Source organism: Eretmochelys imbricata, chromosome 10, assembly GCF_965152235.1.
Source record: "Eretmochelys imbricata isolate rEreImb1 chromosome 10, rEreImb1.hap1, whole genome shotgun sequence".
NCBI classification, from domain to species: Eukaryota; Metazoa; Chordata; order Testudines; family Cheloniidae; genus Eretmochelys; species Eretmochelys imbricata.
In genome coordinates, this window is record NC_135581.1 from 30,147,080 (window position 1) to 30,163,837 (window position 16,758).

The following is a 16,758-nucleotide window of genomic DNA, read 5'->3' on the forward strand; positions in this document are numbered from 1 at the left end:
CCTATACACAGCAACAGCAGAGCCGCTTCTGTGATGAGATGCCTGGTGGCTTTGAAGATCTATCCTGGGGAACATGTTACAACACTGGCCCTATAACACCAGTGCAGAGTGGTTAGATGAAAGGGACATAAAGAGGAGGAAATGTAGTCTGATGAAGCTAGGAGGTTAAACCCTCAGACCCCAGTTACCTATGACTCGGATAATGGGTCTCAGAAGAGGCCTGCTGTGGAGTGGAATAGATTACATGGCCTCCTGTTATTCCCGTATAAACTAGTGAAAGGATTCCTCAGAAGGAGGTCTAGTCACAAGTTGTGTGATCATGAGAAAACAACAGACATGAACATCAAGGGAGAAGGAAACAGACAACTCCAGCTTGGGGTTCATCTCTCTCCAACGAGCGTAGCCGCAGCATTCAGCCCGCCCAAAGGTATTCTATCCTTGGCCTCCCATGCAGGCACTCTATAGTCCTGCTCCTGAGCATCTGTGGCTGGGGAGGAGGCCAGTGTGTGGAGGTTAACATCCTGTTCACGGGTGCCCCCCCTCCTTACACACTGCGCCTCACAACACAGGCTGTATGACCAACCCTTATGTAATAACTCCATGCATTGGGCAGTTTTATGTTGTATTGTTTTCCACCATTCAGCTGCTGTCGATTTCAGCTCTTTCTGCCAATTCACCATCCTTTCCTCGTTGCATCCACAGGACTTACACAAGCTCAAGGCCGGCCAGCCTGCTCAATACAAGGACCACACAGCAAATAAACTGTCCGAGTCGGATAAACTCCTCTACGTTCTGGATGGGGACGCAGCAATTGCCAGGCACATGAAACACCCACAGGGTGACATGATCACAGAAGAGTGAGTCCAGTGGGGACAAAATTTGTTTTGGACCCTAATTGCATGCATGTTGCTGGGCTAACCAGACACCCCTCGTAGGCCAGTAGGCATTTCTGTAACTCCTTATGGGAGGGCACTGGATGGTATAGCTAGAGTTGGGCAACATTTATGGCTGTATGTTTTTTTGGTCAAAAACGCACCTTCAGGTGGACGGAAACATTTCATGGATTTGGGTGGAATTCGCCTAATTGTTTCAGTAAAAAAAAATCTGAAAAGAATGGAAATGTTTGGGTTTGACATTTTAGAAATGAAACATTTTGATTTTTCAATTCTAAACGCCTTTTCATTGGGACTTTTACTGTCATTTTAAAAAAACCTGAAAAGAAAATGAAATGTTTCATTTAGGGTTGAACAAAATGGTTGGTTTGTTTGTTTGAAAAAATCCAGTTTGCTGGAAATTTTGGTTGGCTGAAAATGTTTGTTTCTAGTCAACCCAAAACGATTTTTTTTCCAGTTCAGCCACCCAACTGAAAAATCAATTATTCACATAGCTCTGATTATACCACAGATACAGCATAGCCTAAAGAGGGCTTTTGTGTGTCTGTACTTACACCACCTTAGCCTGGGCTCTCACATTAAGCAAGGTCAGCCCTGGGCCGTACTCAGGTGGGAGACCCTCCCAGGTTAAAAAAGGGGTGCGAGTGCCACTCTTCCCTTGGGTCAGTTCGGTACCTTGTGGCCCAGCACTGTGCTGCAGTCGATGCTGACTTTTTGGTGAGATGCAAAATCACATTCCTGAGCGGTTATTAAAGATCACATGGCAGTGCAGTCCGACCATGCCCCCTTCTCCCAATGTGCCAGGGGACTTGGGGAGGGAGGATGACCCAGAGCTGATGGTACCAGCTCTGTGCCAGCCCAGGGATTGATCACACCAGCCCAACTACTACATCCTTGATGCCCCTGAGTAGCTTGTCTTCTCCCTTTCTTCAGCATCCGGCAGCTGAAGGAGCGTGTGGCAAACCTGCGTGCGAAACACGACCAGATCTACAACTTCACTCCGCAGGACGTGGAGCCGCAAGTCAACTGGTCCAAGGTGATCGATGAGAAACAGGTACAGTGACCCCAGCATCTGCCCCTGAAACACCTGTGCCTGCCTGCAGCGACCCTCAGGGCAGCTCTGGAGACAGGGGCTTGCACCAAAAGTTTGCCATGTGGGTGCCAGAATTTTTTTCCCATGGAAGAACAAACCGAGGAGCTCTCACTCAAACCATCAAGGCAGCTTAACATGGCATGGAGCACACACAACAGCGGAATGTATTGAGTGGGGGCAGATGGGGAAGGCTGGGAATATTAGAGTGCAATCCAGGACTCCAAGGGTTTTGGAATGGGTTTAAAACGACCAGAGAATGGGTGGGCAGCTGTCCTTAACTGAGGCTTTAGCTACACTGGGGATCTGCTCTGAGGACAGCCATCCATGGCCAGCCACTGGGCGAAGCTGCACCAATGGATCTCCCTACGGTAGAGCACTATTTTACCAGTGTAGCTTGCACGTGCTTGAAACCTGGGTAAGCTGCCCCATTGCTGATCAAGGCTTATCGCAGTTTGCCCTGTCTGCTAAAGTTAACTGATGCTGGTGGCCATCCACTGATGCCTGAAATTAGACCAAATATGGCCAAAGCCTCCTTTGGAGACAGTACATCCGAGTGGATAAAGCACTTAACTGGGATTCAGGAGACCTGGGTGCCATACTCAGCTCTGTCACTGCCCTGCTGGTTGACCTCAGGCAAGGTACTTCTCCGCTCCATGCCTCAGTTTCCCCATCTGTAAAGTGGGGATAATGACACAGACCTCCATTGTAAAGTGCTCTGAGGTCTACAGCCAAAAAGCACCATATAAAAGCTAGGTATTAGCTTTGGTCTTGGTCTTTCCCCCATCACCTTCTTTTATTCTCTTCTCATTTTCTTGAACGCATTTGTTTTTCATCCTAGACAGATAGAAAAAGTAAGGGCCAGGTCCTGAACTGGTGTAAATCAGCAGAGATCCAGAGAGTTGTGCCAGTTCGCAGCAGCTGAGGATCTGGCACAAATGGATGCTGCCTTGGTGTGTGGTAGTCACACCTTACGGGTTCTAACGCCCTCTGCTGCTGTTCGTGGCTGCTCAGTGACGGGGAACGGAATTGCACTTCATTCAGACAATCCCGGGGACTTTGGGTCAGTTCTTATGAGCGAAAGGACGATTTCACTCCTATCAAGGGCTGGCCTACGATGCCCGCTGTATTCATTAGCCACATCCAGCACAATAACAGACACAACTGGTTGCTCCACACTGTTGATTTTGCTGCTATTCAAACTGCTGTGTCAGCTTCGCTGTGCAAATCCCCAAATCCAGCCTGAGCTGCAGCTTGTTTAATTAGCACTTTGCTTTGGGAAGGCCATGCTGGCCTTGCAGTTCTGCCCATTGTGCGGGCTCTGCTGCTTCCAAAGGGGAACGGGCCCATTAGCATGGGAGAGGGGAGGCCCTTGCAATGACGGAGGTTTGTACAATGCTTGGGAAATACCAAGCGGTGGTTATTAGAATTCACATCACAGGCAGGCGCTGCTACCCATCTCGTCCCCTAGCACCTTGCAGTCTTGGGCTGCTCCTTCTCCCACTGACGCCGCTAGCCAAACTCCCAGCAGGCCCATCTTAGCCTCTGGAGAAGAGACACTTCACAGTGCAACCCAGGGCTGCCTCCTAGGAACATGGAGACTGCTATATTAGATCAGACCTTCGCTGGGATGCCCACCATCTGGCAGCACCTGGCCCTCGACGCTCGAGGAGACAGCTTGTCAATCGTGCAATGCTGTAAAGGGGCGGGGGTAGAGGAAAGCCCAGGCCACCAGCTGACACCCTGTAGCCTAAGAACGGGTCATCCTTGCATAGCTGCAAGTGGGCCATGTTCACACCAGCTCTCACGCTGCCTCTGTGCTATGAGAAGCTCGTCCTAGAGGTGTTGAGTGCCCCTTGCTCTGATGTGACGTGGGGGGATGAAAGAGGAGGTCTGGCTCAGAGATCCCTGCGCCGTTCATGACGCTGAGTGCTTCTGCCAAAGCTCTTTCTAGGTCTTCAGGGAGCAGAGATTCCCATGAGACTTCCCAAACCTGCCCCATTCCCCACTGCAACGAAGCAGAAGAGGGCACCCCAGGCTGGGGGTCTCTCTGCCTTAGCTCCAGGCAGGTGGGCAGCAGAGCTGGAGGGTGGTTCCCGGTACGCCTGTTGCTAACCTTAGCCTCTCTGTGCGCCAGGAAACATTGAACAGCCAGGGCTTTGGGACCGACCTGCCGCTAGTCAACAGTCAAGTGGAAGAGCACAACATCTTCCACAATGAGGTGATGGCCATTGGGCCGCATATCAGCAAGGAACGGGACAAGGTAGGGCCCGTCTCTGCCTCATTCGCTGGTGTTCCCTGTGCCAGTCTTCACTCTTTCTACCCTGCCCCTGCCCCCGCCCAACCCTTCCTACACGGGATTGCAGAGCACAGGCCAACCTTTTAGACTAACACAGGAACTTCAGGCCAAGCTAGGGGAGACACACCCGAGGGAAGGACAGGCTTCCAAGAACACGGGGAGAGCAGCACCCAAAGTTGCTTGCAGTGCCATGGGCCCAACCCAAGCCCTGTGTCCAAAGACCCCAAACTGCAGGGTATCCTGAAGCCACACCTGTACCCAGAGCTGAGTTTCAGGGGCAGCCCCCCGACATGCCCCCTGCTAGATCCAGCCCCCTTTGCCCTCCAGCTGAGCTCTTCGGCCCTTCTCATGCCTGGCTTTTCTCTCCTTGTTTGCAGGAATATATGAGCAGCCTCCAGGTGAAATACCAGAAGCTGCTGGTAAGAACCTCCCTCAGCCCTGAGGGAGCCGGAGGTTGGTGGCTAAGCACCAGAGAGCTGGGGAAAGGGGGTACGAGCACGGGAAGGACGTGTAAGAGGGAGACACATGGCCCAGAGATGCTCATTACTGGTGGGGAGGGGGGTGCAGAGTCCTCACAACTCCCCCTCCCCCCCTGCAGAGGAAAGTTCTGAGCAGGTGGCCTCCTTGGGCTGCTCCCCCAACTCCATGACTGGATGGTGAGCTCTGACCCTCTGCAATCCTCTCCTTTGACAGTCAGGGTCCCAGCAGCGGCAGCAGGATTTGAACTCCCTGCAAGATTACATGCAGCGCTGCACGAACAAGCTCTACTGGCTGGATCAGCAGGCCAAGGACAGAATGCATTACGACTGGAGTGACCGCAACCTGGACTACCCCAGCCGACGCTGCCAGTACGAGGTCTGTGTATACCCTCCCCGGCACACAAAACCTGCCTATCTCGCCAGCTATCTCCTGGCCAGGAGTATTATACCAAAAGGCGGAGGCAGTGTTGCCTAAGGGGGAGAACACTGCACTGGGACTCAGGAGACCTGTGGGTTCCAGTACTAGCTTTATCACTGACCAGCTGGGTGACTTTACATCCCTGCTCTGTGCCTCAGTTTCCCCCGTGTAAAATGGGAACAACGCTACTGACCACTTTTGTAAAGTACTTTGCGATCTACTGCTGCAAAGGGCTGGGTAAGAGATAGGGCTTGATGTTATTACATGTACAAATAGATCAGGCCCTAAAACAAAAAAGAATGAAAATACCTGTCTTGACATAGGGCCTGATTCTCCTCTTGCTTACGCTGGATTTACCTTGGTGGGAGCAAGGAGAGAATCCAGCTCAGAGACTTTACAAGCAACTATAAGGAAAGGAGGAGGCCAAGATGCAGCAGGGCAGGGCTGGGGCTTCCTGGCCTTAAGGGATTCTCTGTTTTGAGTGCACCAAGGAGTCAGACCCCTTCATTTTAAGGTATGTAAAATCTGGGGTGTAAGCAAGGGTCCCTTCCCCCTGCTGTTGCTGGGTTCCTGTGTTCTGGTCTGTTAGTAAGGGGTCCCCTCCAAGCATTCCCTTCTGAGCCTGACACCTTCACTGCCTCTGTCTAGAACTTCATCAATTGCAATCTAGAAGAGAGAGAGGAGGCTGTCAACAAACTGCATGCGGAAGGAGACCAGCTACTAGCCCAAAACCACCCTGGGAAGAACCCCATTGAGGTGAGTGTCCCAGAGAATGCTAACAGGTATATCTTTTCCCTGCATACCCTGGAGAGAACACCATCCCATCCAGGAAATGCCTACTTGACCCTGACCCAGCACCCTGAGATGACAGTCCATGGAGAAAACTCCCCTGCCCTTTGTCCTGTATTGGCACTCACCCTATAATGGCTCCTCAGCTTTGCATGGCTTCCTGAGCTGCCGAATGCCAACCAAAAGGCTCCCTTCTACTACAAGTGTATAAATTGGGTAAAACAGGGATCCCATTACCTCACCTCCGCCAGGCCTGTTATCTTGTTCCTCCCCTGACAAGCAGAGCTGGTTAAAAAAAACCCAACATTTGTTTTTTTCACATTTGTCCCCCAAAATGTGTCCCATATTCTAGCCCGCTCTCCCGAGCAACTCTGCTCGGACATGTGGATTTCCGGCTCTGGTCTTAGGCTGCCCACGAGGATTCGTTCAGTGGAAATGGAAGGTGGCACTTTCCCCTGGGTAGCAAACATGTTTGGTTAGGTTCACTCCTGGAGTAACTCCATTGACTCCAGTGGCGTTACACCAAGAGAGAATTTAGCCCGATAGCAATCTGGCGAGTTGCTTCCAAGCCTTCAGTTCCCAGAGGAAAACTGGCTAATGTGCTGCTCCTGCTACCCATTGCTACTATTCTTGGTCTCATACCCCATTTATGATTGTGTCACCATGTAAATGCCTCCCTGGGATTCTTCTCCAGAGCTGGTATTCACCCATTGAGGCAGGCGACAAGCCTTTGTAACATGCCGGCTGCTCCCATTGTGTCATAGGCTCACATGGAGGCTGTCCACGCTGACTGGAAGGAGTATCTCAACTTGCTGATCTGTGAGGAGAGCCATCTGAAATTCATGGAGGACTATCACCAGGTACCAGAGCCCGTAGGCCAGGAAGGCTCCTACTTCTCAGTGGGCCCTGGGAGAGCAGATGCTGTGTTCTGAGGGATCTGTGAATGTGGGGAACAAGCACCATGTGCTCTAGTGTCTATCTGCCACTGCTAAAAGCCAGGATACTAGACTCAAGAGTTTCATAGATTTCAAAGCCCAAAGGGAACACTGTGATCATGCATAGCACAGGCCAGAGTTACCCTGTAATGAGCCTAGTAAGCTGTGTTTGACTAAAGCACATCAGCCAGAGAGGCACCAGACTCACTCTGAAGCTATCAAGAGATGGAGAAACCACTCGCGAGGAGAAGGTTGGTTCTGTGGTTGGGCACAGGCAAGCTGGGTTTAATTCCTGCCTGCCACAGGCATCCTGTGTGACCTTGGGCAAGTCACTCAGGCCCAGATCCTCAAGGTATTTAGACTCCTGTCTCTGAAACCAACAGAGCCTTTGAGGCTCTGGGCCTGAGTCTCTGTGCCTCATCCCCCACCTGTGCCAGGGACAATACTTCCCAATGTCCAAAGGGCATTGTGAGGATAAATGCATTGGTGAACGTGAGGCTCAGACACTCTAGATAACCCTAGAATAAGACTCCCAGCGAGCAGAGCTTCTGCTGTGAAATCCTCAAGCATGAAAAAGGGATTGAGGGGTTCATTTACTGCCTTCTGTTGTCCGAATTCCCTTTTCCACCCCAGGGAGCAGTTCAGTTCCCAGAGCCCTCAACACCTTTGTGCCCAGGAACTCTGGGCTTGACTGGGAACAGGGAAGAACACATTCCAGAGGGTACTGAGAAGAGAAGCAGTTGAGGGAGGGAGGGACAGAGCAAGTGCAGATGGGAAATGAGGGGGTGGTATCCGTTCCTGAGGGTGTGTCTCAGACAGGCACGTCACACCTCCCCCAGGGTGATCACTGCCATGCAGGTTCAGGGCTGGTCCCCGACAGTGCATGGTGAGGGGAGCAAGTCCTAAGCTGTCCTGCCTCTCAACAATCAAGCCACTCCCCACATCCCTAAGGTGGGGCAGGGCAGTGCTGGAGGAATCCCAATGTGATATTTCCACATTGGCTGGAGGCAGGGGCTGAACCCGGCCCTCACTGCTTCCCTGCCGGAGAACTGCCTGATGGCATGGGGCGCTGCATGGGGCCATGCAGACGCTCCGAGCACGGGGACAGGCAGAGCAAGAGCAGGGGCCTAGGTGTGCTAACACCCGGAGGAATGATCCATGGTGGGATGTTTAAACAGACAGGAGGGATGCTCATGTGTCTTCCCCTTGGGGGCGGGGGGATTACTGAGAAGAAGTGGCTCAGGGGCTGCAGGGCACTTGGGTCTCTTCCTGCAAGACTCCTCCAGCCTAGTACCAAAGGGCATCAGCCCAACACTATGGAGACATGAAAAGACAGAGCCAAATTCTCAACCACCCCCAACGAGCACTGAGCAGAGCAGAGGAAGTGCTGGATGAGGCTGCAAAGGAACCACCCCACCCCCACGCGCCTTGCTACCCTGGGGCTCACTCGGCCCTGGTCCAGCCTCACAGGCCGGGCCCCCGGCAGGCTCAGAGAGGACACAGCACCCACCTGTCCTTAGCCCATGCAGGGGTCAGATCTCTCTGCCAGCTGGGGGTTCTCTTTTAAACAAGTCTTGCTTGGCCTTCCTGCAGTTCCAAAAGAATGCTACGGATGCCCAGGAGCTGTTGAAGAAGGTGGACACAGACCTGGACCAGAAATACAACCCTGACTTCAAGGACAGATACCAGCTAGAGTCGCTTCTCAGGGAGCTGGATGTGAGTAGCAGCACAATAACAGAAGAGCATGACACTGGCCTTGGTGATGGGAAGAACCTTTGTGGCATCAGAGCAGGTGCTGCCTAGAAGGGTGCAAGTGGGTTGGTGGGCTGCCCAGTCTCTGCCCATGGCAGGCACTACGGCCTGGACACTTCTGTCCCTCTGCAGTCACCTGTTCATTGTTCTGTGCTGGCCACACCCTGTCTTCCCCTTTGGCCTCCTACTACATCTTCCATGACGAGACGAGGGAGCATGGGGCTGAACTGTTGGGATTCTCCCATCACACTCCTACTTGCTCAGGTTGGGAGCCTCATTAGATTGTCATGGGACTTGGCAGAACCACCCGAGGGAAACGTTCGTCCACAGAGCCACCCACCCAGGGAAAAGACAGGCAGAGCAACTGGGCTGCTCCCAGGCCAGAGCGCTGCACAGCCAACACACGCAGTAATGGACATGCCTCCACCCCAGTGCAGGCAGCCAGCCACCCTCCTTCTTCCCCATGCCCCCAAACCCCTCTCCAGCCTCCGGTTCAATGCTGGTCCCAAGTGTTGGGGGCTGGGGGTAAGCGTATGATCCCGGGTGGGGAAGGTGCTGGGCAGTGAGCAAACTTTCTTTCTGATCATTGGTCAAGGACATGTCCTTAGAGACGTTTACTGGTAGTGGCCGCATTTGTACTGGTCCCACCCCACTGTCTCCCTAGGAGGCACTGGGCCCCTGGCTGTCACACCTCACTTATTACACAAACCCTCAATGTCTGTGTTACTAGTGAATGCCAAATAACAAAGACAAGTTCATATGTGTCCCTTCTCTCGTTCCCTCCCCCCGACAAGCTCCCCTCTCCTGCTGATATCACAAGCATTTCCTTTGCACATCTCCACTGTGGCTGTGGCAATGGCCCACCGCAGTTAAGGAGAGGAAAGAGCAGACAAGCGCATTCTCCCCTTCAGGTTGCTCACACCCTCCACTCAGTGCCCATGGGCAGCAGTAGCGCCGCTTGCCTGTGGAAATGGGAAATGCCAGCAGGAGACCGAGACTTGAACAGCACCTCAGCCTCTGCGAAGGGAAGGCATCACCGCTGAGGAGAACATTTTCCTATTTCTTGACATTTTGCAGTGTGAATATTCAACACCAAACATCTCTTTTAAAAGGGCCAGAGTAGATGAGATGATGTCCAGGCTTTACAAATCAGCTCCGCCACCCAGGGCCCGAGGGAGCATTTCAGGCTGGCCCAGCAGCTGTCTCCATGGCCCATTCAGGCGGAAAAGGTCTCCCTTCCATGGCCAACATGCCACATGCACAGCCCTCTGGTGGTCCACGGGTGGCAGCGGCACATTTGAAGACCTCCCACCTCGTCATGGCTTTTCCTTTCCCCCTAGGACCAGGAGAAGGCCTTGGACAAGTATGAGGCAGTGGTGAAGTCCCTGCAGACGCACAGCCTGCAGGTGCTGCCTCTGAAGTACCGCCGGGAGAGCCCGCTCAAGCCCATCCCTGTGGAGGCACTCTGTGACTACGAAGGCGAGGAGGTAAACCTTTCTTCCAACAACCGGATCCTGGGGCTACGGGGCGGGGGCACTGCAGGGAAAATGGCTCACCCATTCCATGCCTCCCACTCAATGGGAACCTGGTTAAGAGAGAGAGTTTTCCTGGTGCTTAGGTATTAAAATATAACTTATTCTGGCCAAGGCCTTGGCCCTGCCCGGAAAAGAGAGATGTGGGGGGCACGACTGTGGCTTGTGACAGCAGCCAGACATAACTAGCCTTGAGGGTCATTTCTCCTACAGAGACTCTATGGGATTCAAGTAAGACACTACATTGTATAAGGAGCCTCCTGAAGTTAGAGCCTCCTTGACCTGTAGCCTGTGGAGCACTCCCAGGTTGGCTGTTGTCACATTTAGAAGCTGTGCACCTTCCTGGTGGTTGTTGCCCAGTCCAGGATAATAACGGGGCGCAGGCACCTTGTGACTAATTAAACTCAACCCCCAAGCACTTCTCTGTCTCCCTTTGCCAGGCCTTTTGCTAATATAAATTCCACCATGATCCTTTGCACGTGCTCCTGGCTGAGTACCGTGTGACAGCAATGCTGGAGGAGCTAGTGCACAGGATGACAGAAGCAAAGCAATCTGGCTAAGTTAGAGCAGGGGAGAGAGATTACCCATGGCGGAGCCACAAGCCTGCACCTTAGGGAAGGCAAGGAACAGCACCGATACAAAAGGCAGGGCTGGAGCCTGCCAGCCCCAACTAGCCCCTTTAAAGGAGTTTATTTGCATGGTGCTGCCTCAACCCCATCCTCACAATGGAGTTTCCTTGGTGTAACCATCCCTTGTAAAGTGATGCAAGCAGGGGGCGGGAGCAGGACTGGGAGGATTAAGGGAGGTGGTATCCCAAAGAGGCTTATGTGGTCCACACACAGGGTGTGAAGATAAGCACTCTGTATCTAACCCATCCCACATCCAGATGAGATTAGCACTAGACCCAAAGGCCGTTTCTCCTGCTAGCAAGCAGAGGAGGGACCAGGGAAGGGTAGGGGCCTGAGGCTCGCTGTGGCCATTTAGAGTTTGTTGAAGGAAGCTCAACACACCCCTGGCTGTACAGAGGTACTCTGAGGATTGCAGAGATGGTGGTGGTGTGGCTGCTCGTACTAGGGCCTGGACACTGGGATGGTGCTAGCAGCTCTGTATGTGCATTGATCTATAACCTGCCAGCAGGCAAGTGGGTCCCCCAAAGGGGAACACGCTGTATTTTCTTTAAGAACCTCTACTACTCACCTGATGGCAGGGGTGGGAACACATGCCTGCCTGGGAAAAGCTGTAGGGCTGTGTGTTAGCCAGGTTGGCCAGACAGGGCCCCACCCGGGCCTGTGTCCCAGGCATGCATGTACTAGACCAGAGTGGTGGTAGTTATTAACTGACTGGCAGCTATGACTGATTTCTGCCCTAGGGCCAGGTTACCCGTGGAGCCCGATACACCCTGACTAAGAACGACAGTGACATCTGGGATGTAACAGACAACTCAGGAAACAAGATCCACATCCCAGGGGTCTGCTTCATGATTCCTCCCACAGACCCTGAAGCGCTAGCTCTCACTGACAAGTACGTGCAGTCAGGTCCCTTTTCAGTGTAGCCTGAGCTTGGGTGTGACTGGAGCTTCTCCTTCCTGCTGTGCCTAAGACACACGTGGGTAACACTTTGCTCTTTCGGAACCAAAGCAACACGGAATCATGGAAATGAATCCACAGGGGTGGAAAGTGCTTCACTGGGCCACGCTCTAGGGTTAAGGCCTGACCAAGGCAGTTTGTCCTTCTAGCTTTTCTGAAACCTAAACCCTTCCTGTCCCGAGAGAGAAATGCAGCAAGAAGCTATTAAATGTACTTAGCTCCTCAGTGGTCAAGGCTGCTCTCTCAGTGGAAAATGGAGATAAGGTTGCTGACCCTCCTTGATAAAGCACTTTGTGAGCTGCAGAAGCTTCTTAGAGTATGCCCAGCATGCATCAGGTGGCACGTGACCAGAATTCAAATGTGCTGTGTGACCATTCACACTTAGTGCTACAAATACAGACACCAGCCAGGCAGATTCAGGGACTGTTTCGACACAGCAATGTTAGTGGGACTGTCCTATATTCCCCTCACAGCCCTCCAAGTCTCCACCTTATGGCAACCCTGCTATTGTCAGGGGAGAAGCAAATGGCTCTTTCCAGAACCCAGCAGCCCTGCTCTGCCCATCCACCAGCACCAGAGCCGGGTTGCCAGAAAGCAATTCAAGGCAGCCCCTTTCTCCACTTCCTCTGCAGGGGGACTGGAAAAGACACCAGCTTTGCCCACGCTTAGGGGCTCAGTGCAGCTGAACAACAGTGGATGGGTCATGCTACCACCATCCAGGGCTTTGTCCAGAGAGGGAGATGCACCCTTGTGAGTAGGAGAAGTCCCTTGGTTATGGTGAAATGCTCTCCCATATGGCAGGGGCAATAGGTTCAATGGCACATGGGTGACAGTCCTGATGTTACTGGCCAACTGGATGCATATGACACTGAAAGGGTGAAGGAACATTCAATTCACACACTGTCTCATTGTATAGCATTGCCAGTCAGTATCAGAGTGTGAAGCAGAAAACAGCCAGCAGCAAGAATGCATTACAGCAACGCTATGAAAGGCTGAAGGCTGATGGCATTGGAGGTGAGTCTTCATACCTGGATCCTTTTGACAAAGCCTTTGCAGAGTCCTAGGGTCAGGAGCACCAAAGAATATTGGGAGTTCAGTTGGAACCGGTGGCAGTGGGCTCTGGCTTCCATTCTTGGGTCACCTGGTCCTCCATATGTTCTTGGCCAGGACCTGCAAGAGATTTCTCCTTCTCTTCATCCTGCCGGAAGATAGTTTGCTCTGTAGTCAGCTATATGGATGTCTGACAGCTCCTAGCACTTCTGTTCTCTTCAAAGGTAAAATGGGATAAAGTAGTTGCCACAGCCACCACAAGTGACCATCTTATTTTCTTCTCATGGAAATAATGGGATGGCGTTGCTGGAACAGGGAGTCAGGCAGGTCACTCAGTCTCTGTGCCTCAGTTGTATCATGGACCCCAGCTGTGCATGATGAAGCACCTCCTGCAATGGCTTTTTTCATGCTGGCCACGGAGCAGCATCAAGAAACGGACTGGAGCCACCAAGCTAAGATGCAGATTTCTAATAGCCCAAATGTCCAAGGGTTGGGGGCAGGATTGCGGTAGTAGGAGCTGCGGTTTTGGTTTTCACCCAGCTCCCTCTCTCTCTCTCTCTCTCTGTGTGTGTGTGTCTGGGTCTAACCCCAGCCCCTACTTCCCATGGCCTCTAACTCAACATCCTCTGGTTATCTAGATGCTGCATCCATACAGGTGCGCCAGCTGCTAGCGGGACTGGAGAAAGTGAACAGCGACCTAGACAAGCAGGAGAAGGCAATAACAGCAAACCTACGCCCCCCACTGGAGCACAGCCGGGCAGTGCAGGACAGTGCTGAGCGCTCAAAGGACCTTAAGGTAACGGACATGGAGAAGAAGATAGGGAAGGTCATTTGCCCACTTCATAGGCTAATTACTGTAGCAAGAGCCATGAAAGCAACCTTGGCACAGGAAACACCACAGCAGAAAAGCCAGCTAGAGAATCACCCTATGACTATAAAAGGATCATTTGAATGTCTGTTTATTCAGCTACCAACCTCATGGCTGCCAATGCACAGCTGCAAGCCTAACTCCATAAAACCCCTCTCCCTGTATTAGGAAAGAAAAGGAAAGGTACCAAAATGTCACTATTCTTAGATGCAATTGTTCCTCATGCACCAACTCCCAAAAGCATCATTGCTTGCATGCAATTAGATGGCTTCTCCTTTTCCATTAACAGCCCTGGCAGATTCCTTGAACATACAAAGCAAGCCAACCTTCTTGCTCTGACTGATGAGACCCCTGCCATTGTCTTGGCAGGAAATTCAGATCTCTCTTCCCACCATGATGCAGTCAGAAAGGAAACATCTAGTAAGATAAAATGGCCATAACATAGCTAGGGGCTATTCATTAAGGGCCTCAGTTTACAGAAAGAATACGAGTGGGATAGAGGTAGAGTGAACGGAGGGGACACAGTCTTGAACATTAAAATAGGGTGGATGAGGGAATATTGGCTGCTCGGGTCCAAAACCCTTAACACAGTTTGCAGTTTCATCCCTGCATCACAATGGCATGATCCTACAAAGAAATGCTATCCTGGAGCAACTATGCTGCTGTTTGATCCTCAGTGCCCTCAAGAAACATCACCTTGTCTCAACAGGCTGAGACCCACCTGGCACAAAATCCTCCCCACCTATCTGGAACAGGGGGCCTGCCTCAGTGCAAACCTCCCTGCTGCTGCCTTGTTCGTCATCCAGTCGCTAGAGCCCTGTTCAGCGTCTGTAAGGACTTTCTTCTCATTGCAGAACATCTCCAATGAGGTCCGCTGCATCGAGCCTGAAAAAGCAAAGAAGATCCAGGAGTGTGAGGCTTTTATTGACACAGCGCCCAACACTGGCAATGCCACCTTGTTGAGGAACAAGGTAGAGGACACTAAGAAGAAGTACGACCAAGTGGGCCAACTGCTCGGTGCTGCCCAGGAAAAGTATGTTATAGCTCCCGCTGGGCTGAATCCAGACTTTTCAGTGGTGGCAGGGGAATGCAGTAACATTCTTCTTGTATTTACAGAGTGGATGTGGCCAATCGCCTTGAGAAGAGCCTTCAGCAAGGCAGAGACCTGCTGTCTGCATATGAAAACAAACTGGTGACAGAGGATACTGTGCCAGAGGACTTGCGGGCCCTAGATCATAAGAAAGAGGAGCTCTTGGTAAGTGGTTTCTTCAACCAGTTCTCTAACCTATCAACATGCTCAATAAACAGACATACACTAGAAAACCTGGCCCAGGTGTCTGCTCAAGGGACCAACCAAAACACCAATGGGTTAGTGGAGATGATCTTCAACAAAGGTGGAGAAAAGACCTGGACTCGTTCCATTTTCATCAATGTGTCAGCAGTCCTGAGACAGGAGGTTGCTTGACAGTGGGTGGTCTCTGTACAGACTTCATTGGAGCACAAGGGATTCTCAGCACAAGGTGCTCATGCAGGGGGATGGTCCCTGCCTCATTGCCACCAATGTGCATCCCTTAAATGAGCGCCTCCTAACTCACCAAGCCAAAATTCTAATGCCTGGCAGGCACTACTGACTTGACTATAGGGCTACCACTGGAATTCGGATGATAGAATTGCTCAGGGACCACACAGCTGAGTAGCAACCTCTAGGTCCTAGTCAATGGGTATCCGTCAGAAAAGTCACCTATCCCAATCTGCATCCTTGTGGGTAAGCTCAATGGAAAGGCCAAGAACTCAATGGGCCGATGCCTGACAGCCTCTAGATGTGCCTCTCAGGAACAGGGTGCAGGTAAGCATGCAAAAGCTATTGCAGTGACAGGGACGAAGGACTTAAATCTTCAGCACTTTTCACAAACACTGTTACCTTAAAAATTAAGAAAAGGGGGAAGTCAGAATAAGAGAGAAGTGGTTTCCTCCCCAACAGATCTACTGGATGGCTCCTAGCCTTTGTCTAGAATCCCCAGGCCTGGGGCCTGAGTGTCACCCTTCCACAGCCAGGACACAGCACTATCTGTAGCATTAGCACAAGCCTGGCCATCCTCTAACCTCGCCCGCAATGCCGATGCCGGGTGCTGCTAGAACAGAAGGGCATTCTGATGCAGAGCACCACACCCATTTCACTGGAAGCAGGCCGAGCACTCTTCCTTCTTGCTTTGCATCCATGGTCTTTGCAGGGCTGGGCAGCAGTCAATCACTTAGATCAAAAGACGGATCCTGCATACCGACGAAATTTTGCACCGAGCCAAGCCTTTCCTAACTGGTTTAATCACATCAGCTGAAGTAATATTTGCCATGCCTCTCACCCTATGAGTCATGATCTGGGTGCAATTGGATGGGGTAGCAAAGAATTCAGGGGTGAAAGGGTTAGAGGAGTAGGAATGCAAGGAACACTCATGAATGATCAGCGAACTTCTTTCTTTAAAGCTAGAACCGCAGCTAAGCTATGTCGGAAAGATACTTGGTGAAAGCCTAGGATTTAACAACCCTATCGTTCTCCTACTCCCATTCCAGGCCATGGGCGTGGAGCTGCAGTCCAAGAAGTCTCTGCTTAATGAGGCAGAGCAGAATTTGCAAAAAACAAAGACGTGCTCAACCACCCTTGCCAGCCGCTTTCAGGAGCACTGCCCTGACCTCGAACGCCAGGAAGCTGAGCTCCACAAACTCAACCAGCGCTTCAACAACCTCAGCAAGCAAATTGACCACAGGTGAGACTCCAGGACAGGCTGTTGGCTGAGCACTGGAGATACAGGTTAGGAGAGGGAGTCCCTTGTCTCCTAGCACATGGATTTTTACAACAGAATACAACTGATAGGAATGGAATCAAGTCTGGAGGAATTGCAATATGGTCCCTAGGGATACAGGGATGGGTGATCAACATGGATGCATCTAGAGCTGATGGGAGTTTGGCATTACAGGTCTAGGGAAGGCAGCATGGATGGTTCTTCAGCATGGGTAGGCTGAGCAGATCTGGATGGCCTTTGGCACTTAAGCGCTCTCTTAGTGGAGACTG

The 16,758-nt window shown here is 51.8% G+C and overlaps 1 protein-coding gene across 1 annotated transcript in view; it reads left to right on the plus strand.

Moving 5' to 3' along the window:
- The window catches only part of PPL (periplakin), a 95,257-nt gene that overhangs the window by 67,425 nt on the left and 11,074 nt on the right, over positions 1-16,758 (plus strand). The window contains exons 3-17 of the mRNA XM_077828786.1: positions 703-857; positions 1,827-1,947; positions 4,121-4,246; positions 4,660-4,701; positions 4,976-5,137; positions 5,828-5,935; positions 6,733-6,828; positions 8,497-8,619; positions 9,996-10,142; positions 11,557-11,708; positions 12,690-12,787; positions 13,462-13,619; positions 14,546-14,724; positions 14,808-14,946; positions 16,260-16,453. Of these exons, the coding sequence (XP_077684912.1) occupies positions 703-857; positions 1,827-1,947; positions 4,121-4,246; positions 4,660-4,701; positions 4,976-5,137; positions 5,828-5,935; positions 6,733-6,828; positions 8,497-8,619; positions 9,996-10,142; positions 11,557-11,708; positions 12,690-12,787; positions 13,462-13,619; positions 14,546-14,724; positions 14,808-14,946; positions 16,260-16,453 (2,000 nt within the window). The remainder of the gene's footprint in view (positions 1-702; positions 858-1,826; positions 1,948-4,120; positions 4,247-4,659; positions 4,702-4,975; positions 5,138-5,827; positions 5,936-6,732; positions 6,829-8,496; positions 8,620-9,995; positions 10,143-11,556; positions 11,709-12,689; positions 12,788-13,461; positions 13,620-14,545; positions 14,725-14,807; positions 14,947-16,259; positions 16,454-16,758) is intronic.